Source organism: Oncorhynchus tshawytscha, linkage group LG30 (genome assembly GCF_018296145.1).
Source record: "Oncorhynchus tshawytscha isolate Ot180627B linkage group LG30, Otsh_v2.0, whole genome shotgun sequence".
Taxonomy (NCBI): Eukaryota; Metazoa; Chordata; class Actinopteri; order Salmoniformes; family Salmonidae; genus Oncorhynchus; species Oncorhynchus tshawytscha.
In genome coordinates, this window is record NC_056458.1 from 20965883 (window position 1) to 20993713 (window position 27831).

Consider the following 27831-nt stretch of genomic DNA (forward strand, 5'->3'; position numbering starts at 1 on the left):
TCACAGCATACTGAAGTATACAGTATACTGTCTCTCTCTTCCAAGACAACCAGAAGTGTTCTACCCCCATGTGCTCTCCCTGCTGTTGATTGTCACACCTTCTCTGGGCAAGCCTTCACTTTATTGATCTCATTTGGCCAGGGAGATAAGGTCCTAATTGGATAGAGGGGGAGGCTTGGAATCAGATGACCCTGGCAGAGGCTAGCTAATGCCTGGCTAATTCTGGGAAGGGCTGGTGGGAGCCAGGGTCCGAGTGCCAAACCTGGGTTAATCCTGTCCATTCCCCTGGTTTGTGTGGCCCTGCGCTGCCCTTTGACCTCTCTCTGTGGCCCCAACACGGCCAGGGTGACACTTTAAATAAGTCAGAGCCAATAGTGTAATTGGATTGAATGCACATGCACCACAACACTATAATACATTACAAACTGTCTGTTAGGCTATAGATCTATTAATGCTCTCTAGACAAACTGCTTAATTATAGTTATTAGCTCACTTAAAGTAATTTAAACTCAGAAAATAAGAAACGGCCCTTGTTCAGGACCCTGTCTTTCAAAGATAATTCGTAAAAATCCAAATAACTTCAGAGTTTCATTGTAAAGGATTTAAACACTGTTTCCCATGCTTGTTCAATTAACCATAAACAATTAATGAACATGCACCTGTGGAACGGTCGTTAACTTCTTGCGTCGAGCCATCCCGGATCCGGGATCGTGAATACAGCCTCAAGCTCATTACCATAACGCAACGTTAACTATTCATGAAAATCGCAAATGAAATGAAATTAATATGCTAGCTCTCAAGGTTAGCCTTTTGTTAACAACACTGTCATCTCAGATTTTCAAAATATGCTTCTCAACCATAGCAAAACAAGCATTTGTGTAACAGCTGGCGCAGCTAGCGTAGCATTTAGCGTTAGCATCAGCAGGCAACATTTTCACAAAAAACAGAAAATCATTAAAATAAAATCATTTACCTTTGAAGAACTTCAGATGTTTTCAATGAGGAGACTCTCAGTTAGATAGCAAATGCTCAGTTTTTCCTGAAAGATGATTTGTTTAGGAGAAATCGCTCCGTTTGGTGCGTCACGTTTGGCTACCAAAAACCCCCGAAAAATCAGTCATCAAAACGCCGAACTTTTTTCCAAATTAACTCCATAATATCGACTGAAACATGGTAAACGTTGTTTAGAATCAATCCTCAAGGTGTTTTTCACATATCTCTTCATGATATATCGTTCGTTGAAAGCCTCCTCTCTCCTCTCAATCACTGGATGACTGCGTGCAGCTTGTAGATTACGCACCAATTTAGACAAAGGACACCGGGCGGACCCCTGGTAAATGTAGTCTCTTATGGCCAATCTTCCAATGATATGCCTACAAATACGTCACAATGCTGCAGACACCTTGGAGAAACGATAGAAAGGGCAGGCTCATTCCCGGCGCATTCACAGCCATATATGGAGACAATGGAAAACAGCCTCAAAAATTCTGCCCATTTCCTGGTTGAAGTTTCATCTTGGTTTTGCCTGTAGCATGAGTTCTGTGGCACTCACAGATAATATCTTTGCAGTTTTGGAAACCTTAGAGTGTTTTCTTTCCAAAGCTGCCAATTATATGCATAGTCGAGCATCTTTTCGTGACAAAATATTGCGCTTAAAACGGGCACGTTTTTTTATCCATAAATTAAAAGAGCGCCCCCTATATCCAAGAAGTTAAGACACTAACAGCTTACAGACGATAGGCAATTAAGGTCACAGTTATGAAAACGTAGGACACTAAAGAGGCCTTTCTACTGACTCTGAAAAACACCCAAAGAAAGATGCCCCGGGTCCCTGCTCATCTGTGTGAATGTTCCTTAGGCATGCTGCAAGGAGGCATGAGGACGGCAGATGTGGCCAAGGCAATAAATTGCAATGTCCGTACTGTGAGATGCCTAAGACAGCACTACAGGGAGACAGGACAGAGAGCTGATCATCCTCTCAGTGGCAGACCATGTGTAACAACACCTGTACAGGATAGGTACATCCGAACATCACACCTGCGGGACAGTTACAGGATTGCAACAACAACTGCCCGAGTTACTCCAGGAATGCACAATCCCTCCATCAGTGCTCAGATTGTCCGCAATAGGCTGAGAGAGGCTGAACTGAGGGCTTGTAGGCCTGTTGTAAGGCAGGTCCTCACCAGACATCACCGGCATCACCGTCGCCTATGGGCACAAACCTACCGACCAGATAGGACTGGCAAAAAGTGCTCATCGCTGACGAGTCGCGGTTTTGTCTCACCAGGGGTGATGGTCGGATTTGCGTTTATCGTCGAAGGAATGAGCGTTACACCGAGGCCTGTACTGTGGAGCGGCATCGATTTGGAGGTGGAGGGTCTGTCGTGGTCTGGGGCGGTGTGTCACAGCATCATCGGACTGAGCTTGTTGTCAATGCAGGCAACCTCAACGCTGTGCGTTACAGGGAAGACATCCTCCTCCTTCATGTGGTATCCTTCCTGCAGGCTCATCCTGACCTGACCCCACAGCATGACAATGCCACCAGCCATACTGCTCGTTCTGTGCGTGATTTCCTGCAAGACAGGAATGTCAGTGTTCTGCCATGGCCAGAGAAGAGCCCGGATCTCAATCCCATTGAACATGTCTGGGACCTGATCGATTGGAGGGTGAGGGCTAGGGCCATTCCCCCCAGAAATGTCTGGGAACTTGCAGGTGCCTTGGTGGAAGATTGGGGTAACATCCCACCCTCTCTCCTTTCCTCCTTTCTGGCATATCTGGTGCAGGAACTGGCATATCTGGTGCAGTCCATGAGGAGGAGATGCACTGCAGTACTTAATGCAGCTGGTGGCCACACCAGATACTGACTGTTACTTTTGATTTTGACCCCCCCTTTGTTCAGGGACACATTATTCTATTTCTGTTAGTCACATGTTTGTGGAACTTGTTCAGTTTATGTCTGAGTTGTTGAATCTTGTTATGTTCATACAAATATTTACGCATGTTAAGTTTGCTGAAAATAAACGCAGTTGACAGTGAGAGGACGTTTCTTTTTTTTCTGAGTTTAGGTTATCTATTGGTATCTAATTTGGTTTCTTTAGTGTTCTACTAGTTCACAGTATATGGCAACATTCACTAGATTCTCTCTGTGGACCCACCAAAACAATCCTATACCAGATTTACTTCCATTTTGAACATCATTAAATAAAGATAACTAGCAAAATTTGGCAAATTGCTAATAGGATAGCGGGACAACGTTTGTGCCAGAGGTCTTAATACAATCGTCTTTTCATCCTTAACTGGGCGGTTTTCCTCGATATACAGCATCACAAATAAACATGGCCATGAATTATCCTGATAATCCTCATTCATTTCCGGTACTAAAGGCAATCATCAATGAAGGAGGTGGGGAACGCCAACTCAGGTCTAATGCTTTGGAATTCCGTCTCTTAACCATGTTACATAAGGTCAGTGAGAAGAAAGAGGAGTTAATGAATGGTAGCTAGCCGTGTGTAGAGGTGGGAGTGATAAACAAGATGAATTTCATATATGTTTATCGGTTTATTGGAGCTAAAATCATGATCTGGAAAGCATGACCTGTAATATATTAAGAAAGGAGGAAAGGAGAGAGGGTGGAAGAAGGGTTGAGGGACGTTTGTACATGATGAATAGAGAGGGGGAAGCGAATTTCTGATTCATGTGGAACGATTTTCCAACAAAGGACTGGGTGCAATTTCACCCCTGCTTGATGCCAGACTGCTGTCATTCCATTAAAGACGGCTGGCAGATTAATCTCTGTCCTTCTTTTCTATTTACACGTTGTCGTCGCGCTGCAGCCAGAGATGGGATTACCTATGTGTATGAAATCCAGTCACGTCTCTAAAGGGGCTCAATGCTCCTCATCAGGAGTGAATGGGACACACACATCACACGCCTCTTCGGAAGCCTTAATCTTCTTATTGCATACACTTATTCAATTTCTGTGTCAATATCGACCGTAATCAAATGGGGTTGTGTGACAAGTAGGATGAAGGCTCGTGTAGGATGATAAGGAGAGGACAGGAAGCCGCTTAAACACCTGCCTGAGCTGTGAGTGTGTGTGTGTGTGTGTGTGTGTGTGTGTGTGTGTGTGTGTGTGTGTGTGTGTGTGTGTGTGTGTGTGTGTGTGTGTGTGTGTGTGTGTGTGTGTGTGTGTGCGTATGTGTTTGTGTGTAAATCTTCCTGCCGACATGACAGGACAGCGCTGGATGAAAGACTATTGTTTTTGGAAATGAATCATGTATAAATAACTTACAGTACTATGAAATGTACAGTACAGTTGAATGAGATTAAGCAAATGCTCGTTCAGTAGAGAAGGATGCTGATTATAGTTCAAAGGAGATTTGTTTAGTATCATAACTGTCACTACTATCTACTTCAGGATATTCTACATAATGTACTTTGGTTCTGTACAGATTTTGTTGAAGTGTGACCAAATGTTGAGTTGTTAGGAGTTGCATCTCGGTTTGTGTAGTTTAAAGAGTAGCTAAAATACTAATATACTTCCAACACGATTATGACAGAACATTTACACACTGTGATGCATCTAATGTGTATAATTTACTCAACAATGTTCTTTGGAGTCTGGAAAACACCAAATCAGGGGTTTAAGAAAGTGCCTTTCCAAGCACATTTGACAACACAACCTATGTGGATGACACTTTCAAAGATGACTTGTTCAAAAGAGCTTGACACCACAAGACAGAGGAGGTGTTTGACGTATCCTTTCTTGAAGCGAGCCAACTCCCAAATACAGAACATACCAGAAGAATGACAACAGAAACCCAGCAGAATAAATAAATTAAGCCTTCTCAGTTCTCCACTGATCTGTAATCCAGGAAAACATATTTCAAAAATGTCCACCAAAGTACTTAAAATGACAGTATGGTGATTTGTAATGGATTCGTGAATTTGTCTTTATACTAGATTTTCTGCCACCAACAAATATAAGAACTCTAAGAAGGGGGCATAAGTGGTATCACTGAGCATCTTTCCATCCTAACACAGAGCTCCCAACCTCACAAATAATATCCAAAATGGCAGAAAACAAATCTCACCTAAAACCACACACTGGCTCCAGTTAAAGGCTTCAGCTAGCTGCTCCGAACAAAGCATGATAATTCGACTTAAGGAAACATACTGTATAAACAGGAGCACATATTAAACTGAATCTCCGAGAGAGATGGGAAATAAACAAAGACGGTGGGAGGGCCAGGGATAGGGAGGCCTCAGCTAGCCCTCGTGTATCATAAAATATGACATCACAGCAGCCATCCTTCAGATTCCTGGGGTCTGACATCTAGATTGCAGATGGATAAGTGAGCCTTAAAAGCAATCCTTAACAATGGGAGAGAAAAAATTGATTCCACATAACTGTTTCTAATTGCTGGAAGCCTCTATTTACTGGATGCCCACGGGAGCAGAAACCAATGAAAATGTTATTTCTCTTCTCATGAACCTTTTGTCTTGCTTTTTCACTGCTGGCAATTCCATTCTGACTCCAAATATGCAAGTGACATGAGGGAAATAATGTCTCTGGAATAATCTTCTGAAAACTACAATTCCAGGGGCTTTTTTTCTTATCGATATATTTCTTTATTTTATTGATTTGCCTTATGGTTTAAGGGAAATTACGCTGGCTTCTAAAATAGAAGTGATGTGACATCCAAAGTCTCATAGTAATCCAGTCAGCCTCTCAGGCCCTGAATAAGACAGAACATGCCCTTCTCCCATCCAAAGCCTCACAGTAATCCAGTCAGCCTCTCAGGCCCTGAATAAGACAGAACATGCCCTTCTCCTAAGCAGAGAAAAAACACTGGCCTAATACACATGAACAGCCTTGTAAAGTGGAGCCTGTCAAAACGGAGAAACACTGGGCTCAACTCAAAACCCATTTAAAACATAATATCAGATCGTTCTCAGAACGTTCCCAGATCGTAAGACCGAAAATCTCTCCCCGACATTCCTAGCATAATACTAGGGACAACAAATTAGTTTTCCATGCCTAGCCCACTACCTCTTTCTTCCTCTCTCCCACACATGATTTCACTTCATGCACTGCATGCACAGAGCTACAGTAGTAGGCAACAACAGTATAAAGCCAGATGAATTAACTGAGTGCTGAAAGCTAAACAACCTGGAGAGCATGTCATTTCCTTGGGGGTCTAGTAAGGATAAAGTGAGCCCCACCTGCCCTGCTCTAGCCAGTGTACAGTAATCCACTGAGTCTAAGTGCTGCTAGCTGGGGGAGCCAGGCAGGGCTACTCCCAGATCACTAAAAAAGAGGCAGGGAGGCATTGGTTATACAACAGGCTCGGTACGTCCAGCCCCCAGCTTTCATTCATACGTTTCAACAACAGTGGGATGAAAGATACTTCTGGAGTCCCAACACACACTTTGAGTATTAAAATACTAAGATGTTGTCCGAGACATCAACTTGACATGGTTAACAGATGAAAGGTTCAGCTCCAGTCTGAAGCGGAGCGTAGATTACACAGTAGACCTATGATAGACTGTTATAGGGGAAACCCAGCAGGATCACATGCATGAGAGGAGACGTATATGAAAGTGTTGTGTTTGGCCCAGAGATACAGGAGGGAAAGAGAGGAGACAGAGGGGCCATGAACTGTGTTGTGGACTCCCCAGACAATAAACATTCATACTGTAACCCCCCCCATGCCCAAAAGCCAAACATTCACCCCCCTTTACCTAGGACGCCCACCCACACCCTAGCACACATACATGAATATATACACTGAGTGCACAAAACATTAGGAACACCTTACTAATATTGAGCCACAACCCTTTTTGCCCTCAGAACAGCCTCAATTTGTTGAGGCATGGACTCTACAAGGTGTTGAAAGTGTTCCACAGGGATGCTCGCCCATGTTGACTCCAACACTTCCTACAGTTGTGTCAAGTTTTGGGTAGTGGACCATTCTTGATAGACACGGGAAACTGTTGAGCATGAAAAACACAGCAGCGTTGCAGTTCTTGTCACAAACTGGTGGGCCTGGTATCTACTACCAATCCCCGTTCAAAGGAACTTAAATCTCTTGTATTGTCCATTCAACCTCTGAATGGCGCACATACACAAATCATCCATGTCTCAATTCTCTCAAGGCTTAAAAATATGTCTTTAACCCATCTCCTCCCCTTCATCTAGACTGATTTGAAGTGGATTTAGCAAGTGACATCAATAAGGGATCATAGCTTTCACCTGGGCTCACCTGATCAGTCTATGTCATGTTCCTAATGTTTTGTACACTCAGTGTATACACCCACACACACGAACACACACACACACTCTCTCTATTCAGGTAGGTTTTCCTTAATTCCTTGTAGACTCTACGTAGTCAGATGGCGAAAGCATTAGAGAAGTCAGGGAGTGGGAGAATGTTAGATTTGTCCTAAAGACAGACACCGTCAAATAAAAAGTCAAGGGAAAGATGTCTGTGATATTTACAGTGCTCTGACGGGCAGAAGAGGGGAGAACAATGGAAAGGAAGGGAAGAGGGGTCATGATGATTTGTTGGCCCAGGAGAGGTAAGCGATACCCATTTGTGAACGACCGGTAATCATGTTTATGAGGGGGAGCCGGGAATGTGCAGTGCTCATGGAGAGCAAAATTGTGTTTTCTCTGGCTTCCAGCCTGGGCCTACAGTAGGTGCACCCCCACCAAGACATTGTGATTGAAGGATGCGGCTCGAGCCAGGCTTCTCCGCAGGGGGTCTAGAGAGAGATGTATGCGTGATGCAGTTTGTATGTGTATGAGTGAGTGAGTGTGTGTGTGTGTGTGTGTACATATATATGTGTGTTTCTCTGAGAGAGAGAGGAAGGGGGTATGTTGATTGATGTAGTGTGTTTCCTACTGCTAAAGAATGCATCTTGTTCTTCCCCTCCTTTTTTCTCACTCACACAACCCTGTTCCCACATTTCTCTCATTGCTATGGCAACCGGTGCTCTCTCCTTGGGCTCCCTCCGCATGCATCCAATCAGAGTGAGACCATTGTGAAGAGAGAATCCTTTGGGCTTCACTTATTCAACTTACCCCACCGGAACAGCCTCCATACTGAGAGGAAGAGAACAAAGGGTCCTCCCCTTAGGGCTCTGGTCAAAAGTAGTGCACTGCATAGGGAATAGGGTGCCATTTTGGACACAACCAAAGGGAAGAGGCTCCACTACCAGAACCCGATCTGACAAAACAAATGTGGTTGGGTTACAGGGGATGCGGATGCAATATGTAGCCAAAGAGTGACACGAACGGAAAAGCAAAACAGGATGGTGATGCTGGCTGTTCGTAATCCGTTATCCACGATCCATGATCCATGCCCAATTTCAGTGGAAATTCTATGGAATAGGATTGGCAAGTGTAGCAGAGGCTCTGGCAGTGGCGAAGGCTTGATAAGTCAGAATGGATTCAGGCTGATTCTATTTATGTAATTCCCGAAAACATATGGATAGAATTCAGGGACTCAATACTTTCAACCTTCAACAATGACATTCAACACCACCACTGAAATCCATTAATCTTCTAGTAGAATGTCTCTCCTTTCATATATCCTACCTGCACAAGTCAGCTTGAACCAGTATGTGAACATCTCATTTCATTCAAATAGCCTTTATATTTAATTATAATAATATGACACAGTACATTCAATTAGATATACTGTAATAACATCCCTTAATGTCACAATATTCCATTGATGACACATGGGGTGTTTTGTATTAAATAGGATGACCAAATGCCTTTTTTTAAGGATGGCAGAGGCCCCGAGCTACAGTAAATAATTAGCAGAGATGAACTACGCTGCGACAGGCAGGCAGACCGCTATGACACGTAAAGGCTGCTCTGAGGTCACTGCACACCGTCACATTATCATGCTTTTCTGCCACTAATTATATTTTAGAAGATTAGATCCACCCAGGCGCTTGTTAAAAACTTGTGAGCGGTGGCGGCGTTCTCTCCAGCGCCCGTGGAGCTTTGTGTGTGTGTGTGTGTGTGTGTGTGAGAGAGAGAACTTTAGAGCAGTACCAGAGGGCCCATCTCTGAAACCCTGATGGACAGTTGGCTGTCGGGAGATGACAGTGGGACAGAGGCGCGCCGTAATTCTCCCCGACTGCCGTGTCACAAAGTGTCACAATCTGTTCCTGACACCCCGACTATGAGGCCCTGAACGACAAGCCAGAGCAGACAAGAAGAGAGAGAGAGGGAGCGCCGCCGGAGCAGACAGGGGAGTGTACGAGGGAGAGGGAAAGAGGGCAAGAGAGAGAGCGAGAGGGGGGGAGAGATGGGGATTGATTGAAACGCTAGAGGCGGAAATGAGCCACGTCTCGCCTCTTCCTCAAGAGAGCCTATTCATCTGTCCGCTTTAAAGGAGAGGTAGTTCAAGATCTCTCTCTTTCTCTTTCTCAGACCCATGTCCTCTAGCCTCTAGCTAGCTAGCTGTACATAGTTAGATGATGTTCACAGACATAATGAATCACAGGGAGAGATCGAAATAGTGCTCATAGACAAGTGTACTGCATCTGTTAGGAAGCTCATAACTTCTGAGAAAATATTGGGTAAACAAGCAGTATCTTCCAGGCTTTTTCATGAATAAATACAATGTCCCTGCCTTACTCTGAAAATGAGTCATTTTTGTGATTTCTAATGTTTTACTTAACTAATTTCAATCTGATCGTACATTTTTGTGAAATTATAAGTGTGTTTGTGTTAGAATACCATAATCAGAGCATGTGCATGTTCCTCTGAGATGACTTACAAATCATTATAGGACTCCATGATTGTGGGGTGCTGTTTGAGGCCAGGCACTGTAACATCAGGGGGCAAGAAAGGAAGGTGGCAGGTTTATTCAGTGTGTGCTTGCTCTGCAGGCAGCCATGTTTAAGTCAGCCAAAACGTCAAAATAAATGCTTGGTGTGTGTGTGTGTGTGTGTGTGGTTGCCTGTGTGTTGTGTTCCTACTGTTTCTCCTCCATACGTACACTGACAACCAACCCATCTCTGACTGAGCAGGAGAAATTAGGGGGATGATACTAGAATAATTAACTAATTATAGGTATAATATTCTGACTTCCATATCTAAATGATTGTCTCTAGTAAGGAACATTTTAAATTATAGAGAGAGGGGGGAGAGAGAGAGAAAGAAAGAAAGAGGATGGAAAAAAATCTCTGGAAGTGGATAATTAATTGATGCTAGCAATTACAACTTCCATGTCTGAGCAAATTGGCCAGCATATCTCAAATTATAGGGGGGCTGTGACCTCATTTTCAGTAGTGTGTCAGGGAATAATCAAAATATGTACTGAGGAGGTGGGATGGACACAATGTCACACAGACCTGCTTTGACCAGATTACACAACCAGGTCAATGTAAGGGCTAGATCCCCTTTGTACACAGCCAGGCACGGAGAAATAAATACAAATTCCTTAGACCCTGGGGCATGAAAAGTACTGTGAGGTTGAAAAACAAAATACCAGCAAAAACGTTGGGTTTTCTTCATATGTTCGAGCAAATTAAATAATCACAGTAATCATAAAAAACAACAACTAAATTATATGACATTAATCGCTTTTCAAAAGTGGTAATTTGAGAGTTAGAATCGTTTTGCCACATGCGTGAAGGAATTCCAAATATACTGTCATGTATTCATTAAAAGCCACTAATAACTAGGTTCAGGTTTACCAGCCTTGAGGGAGAATTTTCCTTTTGCGCCATTTCAGCAGATAAAACTCAGATTGACATGGATATGACAGGTTAGATGTTTCCAGAGGTTTCATTACCAAGCAACGTTCTAAGACGGTGCGAAGGTGAGGCAAGACGGAGCAGACAAGGATGAATTCCACACCAAGCCACAGTTTTCACATTTTCATTTGTCCTATTAGGACTGTCCTGAGCAACAGTACACCCATTGACCAGTCTTAACACAGCTACAACCAAACCACTTCCATATGACCTATGGGACTATCAGGTGGGCTCAGGGAGAGAACAGTATAAGGCTACAGGGTGATTCCTAATGAAACCAGGACAAAAAAAGACCAGCATTTCTACTTCACAGAAGGGCTGTTTGAAAAAATGTAAAGGTCAACTGCTCCTTAGAACCAACTTTTCTGGTTTTAAATGGCCTATGTGGCATTGATATGAGTCAGAAACATTTATTCTCGTGTTAAAATGTACTACAAAGTGTAAATAGGGTAATTTTGGTCATAAAGTCAGTCTAGTCCAAAACAGAGTTTTGTAAATGAGTTCATCACAACTTACTGGAGGGTTGGGTATGTATTAGCATCATGCCCACGCTCAGTGCCCTCCAACACCAGAAAAATCAGCTGAGCTGATTGCGCTCTATCAGCTTTGCACGCTCTATCCAATCATAGCAGCCAGAACTTCCAGACAGTGAGAAAGACCTGCCCATTACGTAGACAGACCTGCACATTATGTTGAAATAACCTGTTGGCCCTAAGCCCTATAGGGAGTGACCACTTACTTATGTGTTTGATAGTGTCAATCACTCAAGTCTGCCAATTTTTTGGGGAAAAATTGAATTGAAACTATCAGAGAACATTGCACTTGTATCCCAACTGCAACTGGTAAATATTCCAAAGCACATTTGCGAACATCTTGTGTTCGCCCCACCTGTTTTGAGCCCCACATATATTGTTTTTAAAAGCCCGGGATCGAAGTGTCTATACTTTTACAAGTGTAAAAATAAGCAAATTGCCGAATGGCAAGGCAGTCTAAAGCGCGGTCTAAAGCACTGCATCGCAGTGTTAACGAAATCACTACAGATAGGGGTTTGATACTGGACTGTGTCGCAGCCGGCTGTGACCGGGTAACCCATGAGGCGGCGCACAATTGGCCCAGCGTTGTCCATGTTAGGAGAGGGTTTGGCCGGCTGGGATGTCCTTGTCCCATCTCGCTCTAGCGACTGCTGTGGCGGGCCGGGTGCATGCACGCTGACACGGTCGCCAGGGGTGCGATGGTTCCTCTGACACATTGGTGCGGCTGGCTTCCGGGTTAAGCGAACAGTGTGTCAAGAAGCAGTGCGGCTTGGCGGGTCGTGTTTCGGAGGACGCATGGCTCTCGACCTTCGCCTCTCCCGAGTCTGTATGGAAGTTGCAGCGATGGAAAAAGACTGTAAATACCAATTGGATATCAGGAAATTGGGGAGAAAAATAGGTAAAAAGTACAACAAAAAAATAAATATCGAATCACTTACATTTGACATAAACCTCAATAGAGAAATCTGGACACACATGAAGCTTTACTATTTGCCCTGAAATATGAGTAGTGTTTATATTTAAATCATACCAACAGAGTGAAGGTGAAAATGGATTAAAAAAATTGTTGCCAACTGCTGGTGATTTGCAGGATGTGCAATGATACAAGTAAAAGGAGGGCGATTGGTTACATAGCCTACTATGCCAATTACACTGTATACAATGTACCATAACTTTCCAACTAGCAGAGATCCCACTGGAACTTTGATATGCCCATAGTGTATGTCATGTCCAATAAATATATATATTAAACATTTGTATATTTTTCAATATTCATAAATGAATGTAACATGACATGTTTTATTGAAATCAAAATACTACTCATATTACAGAGCAAGCAGTAAAGCTTCATATGATACCAATCTTTGCTTTGTAGCACCTACAAATGAAACATTATGGAGTCTTAAAGGAGGCCTGGGTAAGGCCAAAATGTCATAAATAAGCAAACTTTGATTAATCATAGTATTTCACAATTTTGCTTTTAGATACAAATGTCAAATATATGTCAACAATCCTACCTCCAAATACATTTTGTGAAAATATTTTTTTTTGTGGTCTTATTCGGTCATAGTTTCGTGAGGATGTTAACCTGTTTAAAGGTCTTACTCACATCGGCTACGGAGAGCGAGATCACACAGTCGTTGGGAACAGCTGGTGCTCTCATGCATGGTTCAGTGTTGCTTGACTCGAAGCGAGCATAGAAGCGTTGCTGGGCAGCTCAAAGCTGGGTTTCCTTTTATAATCTGTGATAGTTTGCAAAGCACTGCCACATGAATGCGTAACTGGTGCTTCCTGTTTCAGTTTTTGATTGTGAGCAGGAAACAGGAGGATAGTTATGGTCTGATTTGCCAACGGGATGCCAAAGGAGGGCCTTGTATGCATTTCTTTGTGGAGTAAAGGTGAACTAGAGTTTAGTAGCATCTAGTTGCACGGGTAACATGCTGGTGAAAATGAGGTAATACAGATTTTTTTCTCCCTGCGTTAAAATTACCGACCATGAGAAACACAGCCTCTGAATGTGCATTTTCTTGTTTGCTTATGCCAGCATCGGTTTCTGCTGGTAAATAGACTACGAAAAATATACATGAAAACTCTCTTGGTAAATAGTATGGTCTGCAGTATATCATAAGGTATTCTAACTCAGGCAAGCAAAAACTTGAGACTTCCTTAACATTAGATATCGCGCACTAGCTGTTGTTAACAAAGAGACACACCCCTCTGTTCTGATGTCCAGAAACGGTTTTCACGGCCACTGTATATGCCGTCAATATGAGTATTAGACTCAAAGTTTCTAGAGCCCTGCATCAGTATTTCTATGGCCATAAAGCTGCTAATGAGAGTTGAGCATATATTATGGTACTTACAATTCACAAACTTCTGTGCTGATGCTTGAAAGAATGGATCTGTCAACAGGAAAAAAACAACTGGACAAAAAAGGGAGAATGATCATGGTGAATTAGTGGATCAAATGTTGTTATTTCCAAATCTATTTATTTCCTGTCCCCATTTGCCTGCCTGCCTCGATGGACACTGACTGGCGGGCTATGATACCAAACGCTTTCAGGCCTTTCTCTCTCCCATCTCTCATCAAGGGCCTTGGGTAATAACAAAAAAAAGAGTAATGTGCTGTTTTCTCGCATTCCAAGCCCCGTAATTGCCAATTTATTTGATAAGCAGCCGGATAATGATGACATTTCACCTCTGACGCAGAGACTAAACACGACTGAATACTCCCAGCCTCCCCGCCCACCCTCATCCAGCAGACTCCCTCTGCCCAGAACTCCTGTCTGACTCCTGCCACCCAGGATGGGGATGGCGGCTGGAGGAGATGGGGCCGGGGCAGAGGGTGGCAATGGTGGTGGGGAGGGGAGGCCTGTATGCCTGCTGTGAACCCAACGCCTATCAAATGCTTCCTAAAGGGGACAATAGGCTTCAGAGTAAATATAGCATTACCTGCCAATTTAGCTGGGGTTTGGGGTTAAGGCTAACCCCAATGAGACTGATGTGCCATTTATAGGACCTAGTGAGTTGCCTAGGAGAGAGAGTGAGAGAGAGAGAGAGAGCGAGAGAGAGAGAGAGAGAGAGAGAGAGAGAGAGAGAGAGAGAGAGAGAGAGAGAGAGAGAGAGGAGATGGGGTCCAGGCTGACCTATCCAGTCCTCTCTGTTCCTCCCAGGCAGGACCTGGGTAGCACAGGAGGCTGAGTCAGAGGGTGAAAGGGGAGCAGGCAGACCTTTAGCAAACATCATTAGTAAACTGTTGTTGTCTAACAAATGGCCAGGGTTACTCATAGCCCTGCCTCACACTGCTCCATGGGACTAATAACTCACTTTGTTGCACTGTGTGTGGCATGCGCGTGTGTGCGTACACACAAGTGTGTGTGTGCATGAGTACATGTTGCAATATGAATTACATTTAGGGTTGGCCTTGGTGAATATTTCAAGCTAAGCAACAGGCCAGCCTTGTACGACATTTTTCACACGTGCCTACTATAAGCCAGAAAATCAGACCACATTTCAGGTTTATCAATATGGCTTCCACAGGATCTCAACCCCTCTTCTCTCTCACCCACTTTTTCTCACTCCACCCCCTCTCCCTTTCTTCACCTGTACTCCCCTCCCCCTTTCTCAACCCATCTCCCTCTCCTCACCCTCCATCTGGGGCAGTGGTCCTGCTAGGTCTCAGCTGTCGCCTCCTGCGATGTGTGAAGTGGGTTTTTACAGCGTGGCCAGGCGGGACTGTTCAGAGGCCCGTGGGGGCCTGAGATGGGTCCTCTTATAGCGTGACTCTTTCAAAGTGGCAAAAACACTGTCCTCACGCAGCCCAGCTTTCAGCAGCTCCCTTCAGACACACAGAGAGGGCAGGCCCTCTGGCCCTCCATGCCAGACAGGTAGATAGATATTGTGAAGGACTGGCTTTATTCAACCCTCACAGGACACACATTGTGGATAAAAGGCTGTCTTGGTGATAATGTGGAGGACAAAAATATCTTAACAACCACAACACATAACTTATGGATGGGTTAAAGAAATGTTCAAACAGAAGTAAAGATAATTTCAGAACATTCAGAGGTATGTGAGTTGAAAGAGAGGTCCACATATAATGTATAGCTCCACATCGAATCATACTCTCTATTTTATTATTCAATACATTGTACTATGTTGCCCTATAATTTAAACCAAAAGGTTATCACATGTCCGTCTTCTCCTCAGGCCCTGAATGACAGCATTGTGTAAGTCTTCTTCTCCAAGCCCATATTGCTCAGCGTGGCCTAATGGATGACAAATGAAAGGCTGTTGTTCATTTCCCATGCCACGCACAGCAGTGGCTATCAGTTATTCAAAGTGATAAAGTCCATCCACAGTTTCATTTTTTTAGCGTTGTTTGTCTTTATACACATTATCTCTCTCTCTCCGATTTCACTCGCTCGCTCTTTCTCTCTTTCTCTCTCTCTGCCTTGCTACTACAGTACAGTAGGGCGAGGTGAAGCAGCAGGTATCATTTAAATGTATGATGTCGACATCAAATTACTTATTTCATTTCATGCCTGGCCAAGCATCCTATAGCTACACATCAGAATTCGTTTTGCTTCACTCGTTCTCTCCGTGTCTTTGTCAACAACTGGCTTCACCTTCCAACTGACAGTTTTAATTATGGACCATATCTGATAGCAGCGCCTCTGTAGATGTAAAATGGCTGGGGTCTGCCAGATTGCATAGCAGGCCTTTACACAGCCTTAGAGCCTTCCTAGCACCAGTCTGCTCTCCTTACATATCCAAGCCAGCACAGAGAGGGATCTCTCACCCTATGTGCCAGGCCATCATTGTAAATAAGAATTTCATCTCTATTGACTGGTTAAATAAAGGTTGAATAAATAAATGAAATACATTTACATTTAGATTCTAAGGAACTGAGACTGAGGAACAAGACACTGGGTAAATAGGATGTCCTTATTCTAGTACTAAACCTCTGTGTGTACAGTATATGGTTACAACACTAACTGTAACTGTACAGCCCTGTTCACCAGAAGGAGCCTGGCGGACAGCCAATGACAAAACCAGGCTGGAGATCTTCTTATTGGTGTAGGGCCAATGCAAATCACATGACGTTTTTATCAGTCCACAGCATCAGCAGAACTTACCTCTTGGCTGTGATATGCAGCACACAATGTCTGATCTTAATCAGACTCTTCTTGAGTTTGAGTAACTTAAACTTACCTTGTCAAACCTTGTGTAATCTTCACAAAAGACACAAATCAACCCAAAGATCGCCTTTAAAGCGGCAATCAGCAGTAGAAACATGTTTGAGGCTAAATGTTGAAATTGTCTGTTTTGGGATTCAAAAATAAATCACCTGAACATGTTTTTTAGCCAACAAAATTATTTTGAATGTCAAAATCAGTGTGATATTTAAAGCCTCAGACGATACTGTAAGATCCAACTTTCAAAATGAGCCATTGGTTAGCTAACAATCAACTGACACGCTAGCTAACTAGCGGTTTAGCTTGCTAGCTTACCCACAAACTCATTTTTAAACACATTAACTTGTCAAACTTTTAAATGAGTAGCAAGCAAGCTACAAGTTATGCCAAATAACAGACATAATGTCTTCTACAGTAGCACTTGTGATGCAAAATGCAAACAGTGTCGCGCTGAAAACAAACAGCAAACTTCAAGGCGGATTTTCTCTAAAGAGCTGATCGGGGATATCTCTGTTGTAACTAACTCTACTGCGCTAAATTTCAGAGTTGATACACAAGTTATCCTTAGTTAAGCTTAGAATCTCCTGTTTTCAACCATATATAAAGCTCGAAATGTTGGTTGGGGTCAATCCGACTGATAATGATGGAGCAAGTCACATCTACTTTGTTTCCAAACATTGGAGTAAAACACGCTTATATTTTGAGTTCTGATGGGGTTCGACAGTTGAACTAAGCTCATGTGGCGTTTAAGTTATATTGTACTGTGTAGGCATACAGTTAGTGTCACGTCTTGTTTGTGTGCTTATTTGTTTGTTTACTTACGTCACTCAGCCTATCTCTGGAGCTGCTTCCGACAAAAGGCTTGGACCCTCCGCTCACGCTCTCGCTGTCGCTGTCCTTGCAGTTGTTCTGGCCTGGCTTCAGCTGAAAGACAACAAACACACACAGTCAGACACACGTTAACATGCTGAAGATGTTGCGACAGGGCTTTGGTTCTAAGCTTTACATAGATGATATTGGCTGAGGAGACTGAGCTGGGAATCCCTATCCAACAGACAGAAGAAAAAAAATTCATGAATCTGTGCGTGTTGGCAGCAAGCGCTGTGGTGTATGTGTAAATCTGTCATGTTTATAGGCCTCTTGAGCCAGCAGCAGTCACTCCAGCCTGCCAATGACAGACAAGACAGCCAGCATATGAGCTCCCACTGTGAAATCCCTATCAACCTTTCAGAGAAGAGAAACAAAAGCCTTCAAAAATCTTCAAAAGCCGTATTCCCTTCCCTTCCAACAAACAGACAGCCCCATACAGAGACTACAGGAGCTCAGCAGGTGTCACTTTCCAGACACTGTCAGACTCACTAAGACACAGAAAATAAAAAGCAAGTGAGCAAAGAGTAGGAGGAAGATGTGCGATCCAAGAACATCTGAGCCCTCCAGGAGTCTGAAGATAACAATGTGGGACTCCTGGGAGGCCACAGGCCGTTGTGGTCCAAGTCCACAATTCATGTCCTCTGAAGCTTCCTCACAATATTCCTTCCTTCCAGACCCAGAAGACCAGACCAAAACCAGACCAGACCGGCCAGCCTTGCCAAACCTTTGCCAAACCTTGCATGCTTCATTTCAAAGCACACAAAAAAACTGCTTTATGGGGCCTTGTGGAGGAGAGCAGTAAACAGGTGTAATGCCACATAATAGAAAAGGCAGAGTATGACACGACAGACAGCACGCAGAGGGACTGTATTCTCTAAGAGGGGCTGTTCTCTCTCTCTCTCTCTGACTGACTGACTGAACTATAGAGGTCACTTTTGAGTGAAGTATTTATTATACATCCTCATTCTGGCCATCACATTTTATTGAAATGGCACAGGGTAGGGGGAATGTCTTAACAGCTCTTGAATTAAATGTATAATTAAAATGAGAATGTTCCCTTCTTTGTAGCCATTAGCAGTGTGAAAGGAATCCTTTCCTTGGGAGAATACAGTGGTGGGTGAAAGACTGAGCCAGGCTGAGTGCTGAGAGTGATAAGAGAGAGCCAGATGGGCCTAAAGGGGGAGAGGAGATAAGAGAGCGAGGCCACACAAGGCAACAGTGCTGGAGGGAACACAAGGACATAGAAACACACACACAGAGCTTCAAACACAGGGGCTCCGGCATGTGTGATAGCACTAATTACCTTCAACACACTTCCCCTCCACATTTCCCTCCTTTTTTTCTTGTTAAAGGCCAATTCCTCCGATGGGAGTTTGCATATTTTCAGAGAGAGGGGGAAGTAATATCCTGGGCATACACACTGGCACAGTAATAGAGCCCTGAAGTAAGGACATGGAAAGATGGGAGCGATGGCACTGTGCACTGTTTATGCCCCAGTCTGCAGGTCGTTCATCAAAACATGTTGACCTATAATATAATATTCATTAACCAACCTGGATCGTAGTTAGTAAAAGATACGATTAGCATTCCTGAAACATTATTTTGTTGAAATATAATGTGATCGCTGAGAAATTAAGCTAATTGATTGAACGCAAAAATTGGCCATTTTAAATTATATGATTAAGATAACATTCAATAAATATAGTCCCCAATATCCGATCTGGACCAAGCGTCTTCCTTCCAATGAGTAAGACACGATGGAATCCCGCCAAAAAATCTGAAGCCACCCACGGACTTTCCACATCTAATGGCAATCCCACCCCAACAACTACAGTAGTATAAAAGTTCTCTATGTTTAACAAGTAGTGTGAAAGTACCAGGTTTTGACCACTAGATGCCATTGTTCCTGCTATACAGCCACACTCTTTTATCAATTTAGCTGGTTTCTTGTGTTTATTAAATAGATCACATTTCCTTTGTAACTTTAGGTTAAAAAAAACAATAGATTAGGCATATTATGAAAATAAATTGTGTGGTCCTCATAATTCAAGCCAATCCATAGCACATGAAATGATGGGATTAGCTCTAAGGGGTGGCAGGTAGCCTAGCGGTTAAAGCATTGGGCCAGTAAACCGAAAGGGTCACTGGTTTGAATATCTGAGCCAACAGGGTGAAAAATATGCCGATGTGCCCTTGAGCAAGGCACTAAACCCTAATTCTATCCAGGGGCACCATACTACTATGGACGACCCTGTAAAACAACACATTTCACTGCACCTAACTGGGGTATGTGACAAAAACACATTTTCTTTCTTTGTTTATTTTAAGGGCTTGTCTGCATTACCTTATCTCTTAGAATAAAGTCTGACACATTGGACAATAATTCTGTCACAGTATGTTGGAGTAAAATAGATTTTGATTAATCTAACAGTTCAAGTATCATCAAAATAACTGATGTCCGTCCGAAAGTGAAACTAACTGATTGTATAAATACTGTACACTCACTGGTCTCCATCGATCAGTAGAAAATATACTCTGTGACATCAAAATCTTGATGAAATTGACCTCAGAAAACGTGTAAAGAACAAAGAACAATAAAGCCAATTCAATAAGCCTAAATCATCTTTCAGATGTATTACATGGCCAGGCAGGCACCAGCTATTAAACAGTGAATAGCAAAATGTCTCCCTCGACTTGTTGTTCCCTTTAATTTCTCTTAAAGCCTCCTTAAATTACTTCTGAGAATGAATCTTCTTTCCGAGGTGCAGATCATGCCCGCTCCGTGGCGTGATGGACTTTAACGGTGGTTAATAGACATGCTAAATGAAGGGAAGGTGGTCACAATAAATCAGGCCCATCAAAAAGCTGAGCTGAGAATGAATGACCTCCCAGTACAGATATATCTGAGTGATAAACTAGTCTGTGTGTGTGTAGAGACTAGTAGTCCATTCAGTTGGACACTCATCCCAGTAGCAGCAACCAGTGGCTCATCATCATGGTCTAGGTCTTCTCATTACTCTGGCCAGTCATTTCACATTTTATCACTTCATTGACTTTTTACAGTTTCTTCTCTTGCAGTGAACACACCATGGCTGCTTTCCAGAACATCTAGTACAGAGATGATAGGTGCAGTCAGAAAGGGTGGGTGGGGGTACTGTGTGTGTGCTTGTGCTTTTGTGTGTGTGTGTGTGTTTTCCTTCGTGCACGTGTGTGTGTATGTACTTGCAGCGTGCATGTGTGATCTGTACATGCCCGTTCTGTTGTTCCGTGCTCATGTAATAATAGGATAAACACAGTAATTAAGAGGCAGGTTGAAATATACTGTAAGGTTCTGCTTTTCTTTTCTTAGTCAACCTTGTGTTCTTTTCTTTGTGTTCTTGAATGTAGCTCTGTTTCTTTGTGTTCTGGAACGTACCCCTGTCTTTCTTTTTGTTCATTGATTTCACCTGTGTTCGTTTCTCACCTGGTCTCATCAGCTCCCTAGTTAGTTCAGTTCTTTCTGTTTGTATGGTTGTGAGGTATTGTTTGTTTTTGACTGCCTACCTGTGTTTCACCATTGCCTGCCTGTGACCACGATTCCTGCCTTCTGCGAAGGCTTAATAAACATCTGCCGCGCTCTGCGTGTGAATCTACACCTTTTTCTCCCTGAATATTCATTACACATACAGATGCATTCGTTTAATGACCTTCTCATCCACACAGCCTGGGTAAAGATTCACCCTGCAGGAACATGGCTAACAAACAGATGGTTTTAATATTCCAGAGGCTAATTTTACAACAATTAAAAACACAGCAAGACATTAGCATCTAATGAAACATTTAGTGCATCTTAAGTGCATCTGCTATTAATTCCAACACAATAAGGTCTTGTTTTCCCTCAATCTGTTTCATGTTAGGAGAGAAACATCCCCCCGTCCTTCCCCTCCTGAATTTATTGAAGTGTAGAATTAACAAGTGTTTCCAGTCAGTGTGATTGTTTGGCAGAGAGCAACCTAAATAAAACCTACACACTATCATAGTTGTATCCATGCCTCTATATCTCCAATGTGATAGTAACAAAATTATATATATTCCCCCAAATTCAAACTAAATAGAAACGTCTATTCTGTAGTTTGGAGCTGACACATCATACCTAGAGTAGATGACACATCATACCTAGAGTAGATGACACATCATACCTAGAGTAGATGACACATCATACCTAGAGTAGATGACACATCATACCTAGAGTAGATGACACATCATACCTAGAGTAGATGACACATCATACCTAGAGTAGATGACACATCATACCTAGAGTAGATGACACATCATACCTAGAGTAGATGACACATCATACCTAGAGTAGATGACACATCATACCTAGAGTAGATGACACATCATACCTAGAGTAGATGACACATCATACCTAGAGTAGATGACACATCATACCTAGAGTAGATGACACATCATACATAGAGTAGATGACACATCATACCTAAGAGTAGATGACACATCATACCTAAGAGTAGATGACACATACCTAGAGTAGATCTATCATAACTGGTAACGTTATCTCTTATGTTACAAGGGCCAAAAGGGAATGGATGAATTTGTTTCCAATTGTGTGAAAAGTGCAAGGGGCCACAGCCAACTTCACCAGGAAAATGAACAGCACATCATACAGGATGTCTGTAATGTCCTTCACCGTGCTGTGCAAACCCAGATCTACACGGAGCTGTGGTGTTAAGCAATTTCCAGGTATTACATCTCTAGAATGCACAGAAAGTTGGAGCTCTGATACCTTCCATATTTGGATGTAATGTCACTCACCCTGAACTAAACAACTAAACATCTACGACACTGTTACCTCAATGGCCATACAAATGCCCAAGCTAACTGTTATGGAGTACTGCCTCAAAAAAGGAGATGGCTGCCACTTACAATACAGATAGCCTAGTTTATAAAAGAAGGCTGAATCAATAGAAGACTAACTTAAACAGAATGCTTTTTATTTCAGTATTGCTAGTATGGGCGGCTGAGCTGAGGAAGTGCTATTCATCTATCCAAACATGACCTGAACAATACCAATTTTCAAGGGAAGAAATATCTCCCTTAAGATGCCGCTTTCACATTAGAATGGAGGTTGAAAACAGCCTTTGAAGATTTTTACGGGATTATCGTCAACATGTGTAGTCAATTATTTCCTCTACCCACTTAGTGAAAAGTGCTTTGCCAGTGCTGCGGACAAATTTTACAAGCATATTGACTTATTCCCAAGGGCTCCACGAGCAACTAAATGCAATCAAACACAAAAATGGGCCCTGCTTAATGTGTGTAACCACACAGGCCTTTTTGACAGAGCTGTACACAACCCACCCCCTACCCACCCCCCTCCATCCGCCACACAAAAAAATGTGAAAGCTGGCCCGGCTTTCTATGCTAGCTCCTGTGGGATTCCGTTGCTATCAGCTCCTGGTTTCCCTTAGTTACGCACAACAGCAGCTGCGGAACTCAGCGGTAATAAAACCTGGAACAATTGAAGGGCTTTTATTGTTGTTCTGCGTTCGGCTTTCAGCAAAGCTAACCTGTCCTCTCTGGATCCCTCCCATCAGGCCAGCAATGAAAGAGGATCTCATTTACCTAAAAGCGCTTATACATTTTTAATTTGCTTTAACACGTAAATGAACAAGTCCCTCAAACGAGAAGTTTTACGGCTGCTTGCTACTGAGGGACTATCATGAACGTTTTATAGATAATCCACTAGCTAGCTCGGGCTGCTTATAATAAACGCTCTATTTTCTGCTGCACTGTCAAATCCCTTTGGTTTCCAGTGACTACACTTTGAATATCTCCTTTATGTTACCTTCAGAGGTCTATATGTAACGGATTTAAACAAATCAAATCAAAAGCCCTTTTTACATCAGCAGATGTCACAAAGTTCTTATAAAGAACTCCCAAAAACCCTGAAAGGCTGGAGGCTGCACAACTCAGCAGTTAACATAAGAAACTGGAGGAGTTTTTAGCCTACAGCACACAGATTACTGTATAGCTTGAGGACAAACCAATGACAAGACATTACACTACATTTTTCAAGATTCCCTAATGATGAGCATGAAAATATTTCCCTTTAAACTATTCATGTTTAGGATTATTCAAATGTCTAGGATATGCTTATATTCTGAATAGTAAAAACATATCTTGATGATATTCATAGCAATAATTCCCGTCTAAGCATAGGGGGGTGAGAGACTACATTTCCCATCAGGCCCGTGGTGATAGCGTGTCACCTTTGGACTGGCAGCAGACAGCAGCAGTTGGAAACAGTCGGGCACGGTTAACCCACAACGCATTTCTTCCGAGGAGAATGTAATGTGAAAGTGGGACACAGGGGCCGTCAGGGCCTGTAAAGCACTGGTTCAGTTTCCTCTGTCATCGTTCCGACAGCAGCTGTGTGGCAGAGCGTAACCGGCGGTAACCAGCGTGGCCCAGGCCTGACCCTGTGTTTGGCTCTGAGGCCTGAGCGCTCTAACCACCCCAGACAGGCGCCCTCCATCCCCCCACCTCCTCCCCACGTCCGCAGCCACCCACAGTCACAGCCTGTCACTGGGCATCAGGGTTCACTGGGGTCCCACTGCCCTTATTTGTTTAGTGTTTAGTTGGTCTGTGTGTGGTATAGAGGTCATGGGAAGACACAGTTAAAATGCATCATTCAGTGTCTCTTTTAGAAGCATCAGACAGCAGAAGCATTGTCTTTATTTCCCAATACAGTATGACTCCATGTTCCAATTGACATACAGTGAGTTCCAAAAGTATTGGGACAGTGACACATTTGTTGTTTTGGTACAATGACTATGAGGTTAAAGTGCAGACTGTCAGCTTACATTTGACGGTATTCTCATCCATATTGGGTGAACAGTTTAGAAATTAACACACTTTTTGTACATAATGTAGTCCCTCCATTTTAGTATTGGGACAAATTCACATATACAGTGCATTTCCAAAGTAATCAGACTCATTTACTTTTCCCACATTTTGTTATGTTACAGCCTTATTCTAAAATGTATTAAGAAAACAATCAACCCTTATCTACACACAATACCCCATAATAACAAAGCAAAAACAGGTTGGTAGACATTTTTGCACATTTATTTAAGTATTCAGGCTCTTTACTCAGTACGTTGTTGAAACACCTTTGGCAGCGATTACTGCCTCGGGTCTTCTTGTGTATGGGCGCTACAAGCTTGGCACATCTGTACTTGGGGAGTTTCTCCCATTCCTCTCTGCAGATCCTCTCAAGCTCTGTCAGGTTGAATGGGGAACATTGCAGCACAGCTTTTCAGGTCTCTCCAGAGATGTTCGATTGGGTTCAAGTCCAGTTTCTGGCTGGGTCACTCGAGGACATTCAGAGACTTGTCCCGACGCCACTCCTGCGTTGTCTTTGCTATGTGCTTAGGGACATCGTCCTGTTGGAAAATGAACCTTCACCCCAGTCTGAGGTCCTGAGCACTCTGGAGCAGGTTTTCATCAAGGATCTCTCTATACTTTGCTATGTTCATCTTTACCCTGATCATGACTAGTCTCCCAGTCCCTTTCCCAGATCTGTGCCTCGACCCAATCATGTCTAGGAACTCTACGGACAATTCCTTCGACCTCATAGCTTGGTTTTTGCTCTGACATTCATTGTCAACTGTGGGACCTTATAAAAACAGGTGGGTGCCTTTCCAAATCATGTCCAATCAATTGAATTTACCACAGGTGGACTAATCAAGTTGTAGAAACTTCTCAAGGATGATCAATGGAACAGGATGCACCGGAGCTAAATTTAGATTCTAATAGCAAAGGGTCTGAATACTTATGTAAATAAATTATTCTTGGGTTCTTTATTTTGAATACATTTACAAAAATAAAAAATAAACTGTTTTCACTTTGTCCTTATGGGGTATTGTGTGTAGATTGTTGAGGAAAAAAGTATATTTAATCCATTTCCGAATAAGGCTGTAACATAACAAAATGTGGAAAAAGTCAAGGGGTCTGAATACTTTCCAAAGGCACCGTATGTGTATTAAAGTAGTCAAAAGTTGAGTATTTAGTTCCATATTTCTAGCACGCAATGATTACATCAAGCTTGTGACTTCAAACTTGTTGGAAGCATTTGCTGTTTGTTTTGCTCGTGTTTCAGATTATTTTGTGCCCAATAGAAATTCATGGTAAATCATGTACTGTAATTTTGTAGACACTTTTATTGTAAATAAGAATAGAATATGTTTCTAAAGACCTCTACATGAATGTGGATGCTACCATGATTATGGATAGTCCTGAATGAATCATAAATAATGATGAGTGAGAAAGTTACAGACTCACAAATATCATACCCCCAAAACATGCTAACCTCTCACCATTACAATAACAGGGGAAGTGGGCATTTTAGGAGTATGATATTTATGCGTCTGTAACTTTCTCACTCATCATTATTCACTATGGGACCAAATACTAAACTTTTGACTACTTTAATTCACATATCAGAAAATTTCTCCCACTACTTTTGGTCGCCTAAAATCGGGGGGACTATGTAGAAAAAAAGCTGTAATTTCTAAACAGTTCACCCGATATGGCTAAAAATACCATCAAATTCAAGCTGACAGTCTGCACTTTAACCTCATCGTCATTGTATAATTAAAAATCCAAAGTGCTGGAGTACAGAGCCAAAACAGCAACAACAACAATTCACTGGTCCAATACTTTGGGAGCTCACTGCATTTGAGGTTATTGGAATATTTAGCCCCCCAATGCCTCTGCTCTGGCTGTGACACCAATAACAACGTCGCCTAGCTGTCACTATAGCTAGGGACTCGGCAGAACAGAAACAGAAGTTTTCATCAGTGTCTCACATTTCTGTGGGGTTTGGCGTGATTGCCATGGAAACGCTCCATCTCACTCTTATACCTCTTTGCCGTTACCATGATCAACTGGATGCCGTGACCTCTGGCGACCTAGTCAGACATTATTGTAATAGTGTCAGGAAGATCCACAGGCCTAATGCACCCTGAGGACAGGCTTAGCCCACAGAGCACGATCACAGTCACTCTGTGGTGGAATGGGATGGTTTCCAGCAAAGCAATGGTGCCACAGCACACTACAGAGTTGGGGGGGTAGAAGGTGTGCGGTGGGGGTGGGTACACTTGAGGCTGCATTTATACACAGACATAAATCTATGACGACATTACAAACAAATCAATATGCTTTTAACATCCATCCTCTCTGCAGCTGCAACGCAATCACCTTTTTCCCTCTGTACAAATGGCCATATAATGCTGTAGTCAGCTGCACTGAGTTATGGGGACAATTACCAGATGTAATAATGAACTGAGTGGTGTGAGGTGCTGGAAGGAGGGAGAGGTGGTAGGAGGATAATAAGAGCAGCGGGAGACCTCCACTCTTTCAGATCATATCAGATTACCTTGTTATAGGACCCCGTGTGGCAACAAAATACCTCCTCTACCCATCGCCTCCCTTACCATTTTAAACACCTCCATCTCCCCTGCCCACCCTGGCCACAGCAGAATCCCCCTAGGCTATAAGGGAGGAAGGACAGAGAGAGGAGACAGGAAAGGGGAGGGAGAGAGAGAGAAAGAGAGAGAGAGGGAGAAAGAGTAGGAGGCTATAGAGAAGGAGAGAGAAAGGGGAGTGTGGGGCAACACTAGAGAGAGAAGGAGAGAGAAAGAGAAGGAAGAGAGACATGAGAAGCTTTCCCAGAGTGAAACAGCTGCAAAGAGAGAGAAGCCTGAGACCTTCAGCTGCTCAGCGGAGCGCTTATCACCACATAACTATTCATCAAAGAAATTTGTGTGCAATTAATTACATTATTCCCAAGCCCCCCCATCCATGCCACCGAGTCGTTACTCCAATATCAGCTTTCAGCTAGCCATCTCACTAAGCCACAGCCTCAGTGCCAATTCACAGCTAGCCATCTCACTAAGCCACAGCCTCAGTGCCAAGTCACAGCTAGCCATCTCACTAAGCCACAGCCTCAGTGCCAAGTCACAGCTAGCCATCTCACTAAGCCACAGCCTCAGTGCCAAGTCACAGCTAGCCATCTCACTAAGCCACAGCCTCAGTGCCAAGTCACAGCTAGCCATCTCACTAAGCCGCAGCCTCAGTGCCAAGTCACAGCTAGCCATCTCACTAAGCCGCAGCCTCAGTGCCAAGTCACAGCTAGCCATCTCACTAAGCCACAGCCTCAGTGCCAAGTCACAGCTAGCCATCTCACTAAGCCGCAGCCTCAGTGCCAAGTCACAGCTAGCCATCTCACTAAGCCACAGCCTCAGTGCCAAGTCACAGCTAGCCATCTCACTAAGCCGCAGCCTCAGTGCCAAGTCACAGCTAGCCATCTCACTAAGCCGCAGCCTCAGTGCCAAGTCACAGCTAGCTCCTGAGCTGCCTGGCCAGTCTCAGTGCCAAGTCACAGC

The 27831-nt window shown here is 43.3% G+C and overlaps 1 protein-coding gene across 1 annotated transcript in view; it reads right to left on the reverse strand.

Moving 5' to 3' along the window:
• LOC112233389 (autism susceptibility gene 2 protein) overlaps nucleotides 1-27831 on the reverse strand; it is a 461350-nt gene that overhangs the window by 246269 nt on the left and 187250 nt on the right. The window contains 1 exon segment of the mRNA XM_042309687.1: nucleotides 17336-17437. Coding sequence (XP_042165621.1) covers nucleotides 17336-17437 — 102 coding nt within the window.